Raw genomic sequence first — 2,729 nt, 5'->3', positions numbered from 1 at the left:
CGATGGCCCATATCTTGGTAAACATCACGACGCATGGGTATTACACGTGTCGGGTCTATTGGATATACTGGAGGAGAGCTTGCAGTTTGGGGATGGAAGGCAGTTTGTGTTATATGGTGATCCAGCTTATCCGGTATTGTATTTCGTGGAATTGACCCCAGTACCTCTGAATTCTTACTTGCGTTTTCTAGGTATCTGATCACCTCGTCCGACCCTTCAAGGCTCCTCACGATCCAGCTCACATCCGATTCAATAAAATGATGTCAACGGTTCGAATTGCAGTTGAGTGGGGGTTTGGGATGATCATTTCTCGATGGGCATTCTTGGATTTCGAGAAAAATCTCAAGCTACTGCTTCAGCCTGTGGGGCAGTACTACCTCGTCTGTGGGTTACTCACTAATGCTATGACGTGTTTGAACGGAAATCAAACAAGCACGTTTTTTGGGATCAATCCCCCCAATTTGAACCAGTACTTCACTCATGAGGCTTCTCAACATGACGCGGAAACTTGTTTTCACTGTAAAACGTATCGTAGGGTAAGAATCAATCTTGTCTGTCTTACTGTATGTTGCTTTATTCAGGCTTAACAATATTTTGGTGTATAGCAATAAAATAACTGTATTTGTTCATAGCAAGAACTTTAATAGAAAGTCTGTCAACTATTGTGATTATTTGTTGGCGAGTTTTAGAAGGAGTTGAGCATACTGCTCATCACGTTTGGCCTGAAGATCCAAACTTTTGGCCTGAAGTTCAAGACGCATACGCTCATTCTCTTCGCGCATTTGAGCGACCTCTGCCATCTTCATTTGAGCCTCCGCCTGTGTTCTCTTGAATTCTAAATTAGCAAGTTGAGTTGTCTCGTAGGTGTTTGTGAACATTGCAAGATCACTCTTGCGCCCGGCAGTGGAGTGCTTGGGAGTCTAAGAAAAGTACCGGTCAGCCCTCGTATGACATGGCGACGCTATCAATTAATTTCTTGCCTTGGCGTCGCTACCAGAGTCCTCAGGTGTTGAATCCCCTGAGTGAGATCTCTTGCCCAAGCCCATAGTGGCACGTCTACGCAATTCCTCACCCACGCTGTCTTCCCTCTTCACGTTATGACTCTTCTTACCAGATTCCTTCATCATCATGATAAGTCTCGACTGTATGGGTAAGGATGTGAGAAAAAGGTTTGATGGATTTGGCATCTGTACTCACATGCTCAAGGATTGAATATAAGAGCCTCTTCCTCTCGTGCTGAATATCGTCATCATTATCAATCACCCCCTCGCCGGTTTGCTTCTTCTCTTGAGTTGGAAGCTGTTCTGCTTCCTTCAGAAGTTGTGCAAGCTTTTTCTTCAGCGTTCCTTCCACAACGAGATGAACTTTTCTCTCTTCAGATCTTTCTACCTCGGATTTAAGCTTTTGAAAGTTGAGGAGAGTACAGTTAGAAATGGTGAAATGCATGTGAATGATATCTTACTTTTGCCGCAATGCCATCCCAAGTCCGACTGGATGCACCATGAACAAAGCCCTTGACATCTGTTTCACAGTAGGCACCCATGAAAACTAGCTCGCGACTCTCGTTCCATCGGAATTGGTTTGGTGATGAAATCTCCTTCTTGACTACGTTTGGCGCAACATCACGATCCAACACGGCAAGTTCGTCATCATTTTCAGCTATGTCCGAGCTTTCCACTTCTTCCGCTTCGACGCGGTCTCCATCAGCGCCCTGGGGATCAAAGAACTCGTCATCGGCATCCTCCTCTTCCTCATCAACCGACCTTTCTTTAGTAATCACAGCCAACGGCACCACGTTTTTGACCTTTGCATGAGGAAAACCACCGTAGCCACCATATCCTAGCTGTTTTGGTGGTTTGGCTGCAGCACTTCTAGCCCAAATTGCAATTTGGTAAGACTTTGTATCGTTCTGAAGCGATGTCGGCCTTACCCAGACTGATCAAAGAAATCAAAGTCATTTCCGTCTTCAGGAACTGAGGTTGGAACTCTGGTTCTAGCCGATCTATCTTTCGCTTGTCAGAATCAATCACCAACAAAAACAATTTTGCGAAAGTCACCTAGGTTTAGGAGCAGGAGCCGACGATGAGCTTCCGGACTGAGTTCTAGGGGGCTTTTTGCTAGAAGCAGCTTTATCTTTACTGAAAGTAAGCATGTTAGACCGCGTTTTTTAGCAAAGAAAACTGAGGCGAGGAAGAAACGTACGTTTTTCTGGTCATTTGGAGAGACTGATGGCGAGAAAGTAGTTCTCTGATATATTATGATATCAAAATTGATGAAATAGCGTACTTCAGCGCTTCTCTCGTCGTCCTTCAATTTGTTCAATTTAACTTTGTGTAGATGGGGTCTACAAGAATAAATTACAAACAAATTCATGTGTGGAATGACTTCGCATTTTTTACACAAACATTTACACGAGAATTCGGGTCTGCGCAAACACACTATTAGTTACATTTGTATAGTAATCCTTTCCATACATACACTATTGAAAAAAAAAAAAATGACAAAGTCATCCAAGATGTTGAATAACCAGCCTTCGTTGATGAAATCCTTAACGTGTTCCGTGACATAGCGTTGCATATGACTAGGTGCTTGTTTTGGGCCAAATGGCATAACCAGAGGTTCTTTTTTTTTTTTTTTTTTAATAACGTTTATATCATGGAAAAAACTATAATAAAAAAAAAAAAATAAAAAAAAAAAAAAAACAGCTGGAAAAAAACGTCGGTTTTCCC

General features: G+C 42.7%; 1 protein-coding gene across 1 annotated transcript; it reads left to right on the top strand.

Moving 5' to 3' along the window:
* Position 1: 1 nt before the first annotated feature.
* SmJEL517_g06289 (uncharacterized protein) lies at positions 2–587 on the top strand (the record flags this gene model as incomplete). The annotated part of the gene is made up of 2 exons (XM_031172215.1): positions 2–133; positions 192–587. Coding segments are annotated over 2 exons (528 nt in total), but the record flags the coding sequence as incomplete, so codon positions are not given.
* Positions 588–2,729: the final 2,142 nt, after the last annotated feature.

Source organism: Synchytrium microbalum (genome assembly GCF_006535985.1).
Source record: "Synchytrium microbalum strain JEL517 chromosome Unknown SmJEL517_scf0118, whole genome shotgun sequence".
In the NCBI taxonomy this organism is placed as follows: Eukaryota; Fungi; Chytridiomycota; class Chytridiomycetes; order Synchytriales; family Synchytriaceae; genus Synchytrium; species Synchytrium microbalum.
The sequence above is the reverse complement of the archived record's forward strand: the minus strand, read 5'-3'. Positions and strand labels throughout refer to the sequence as shown.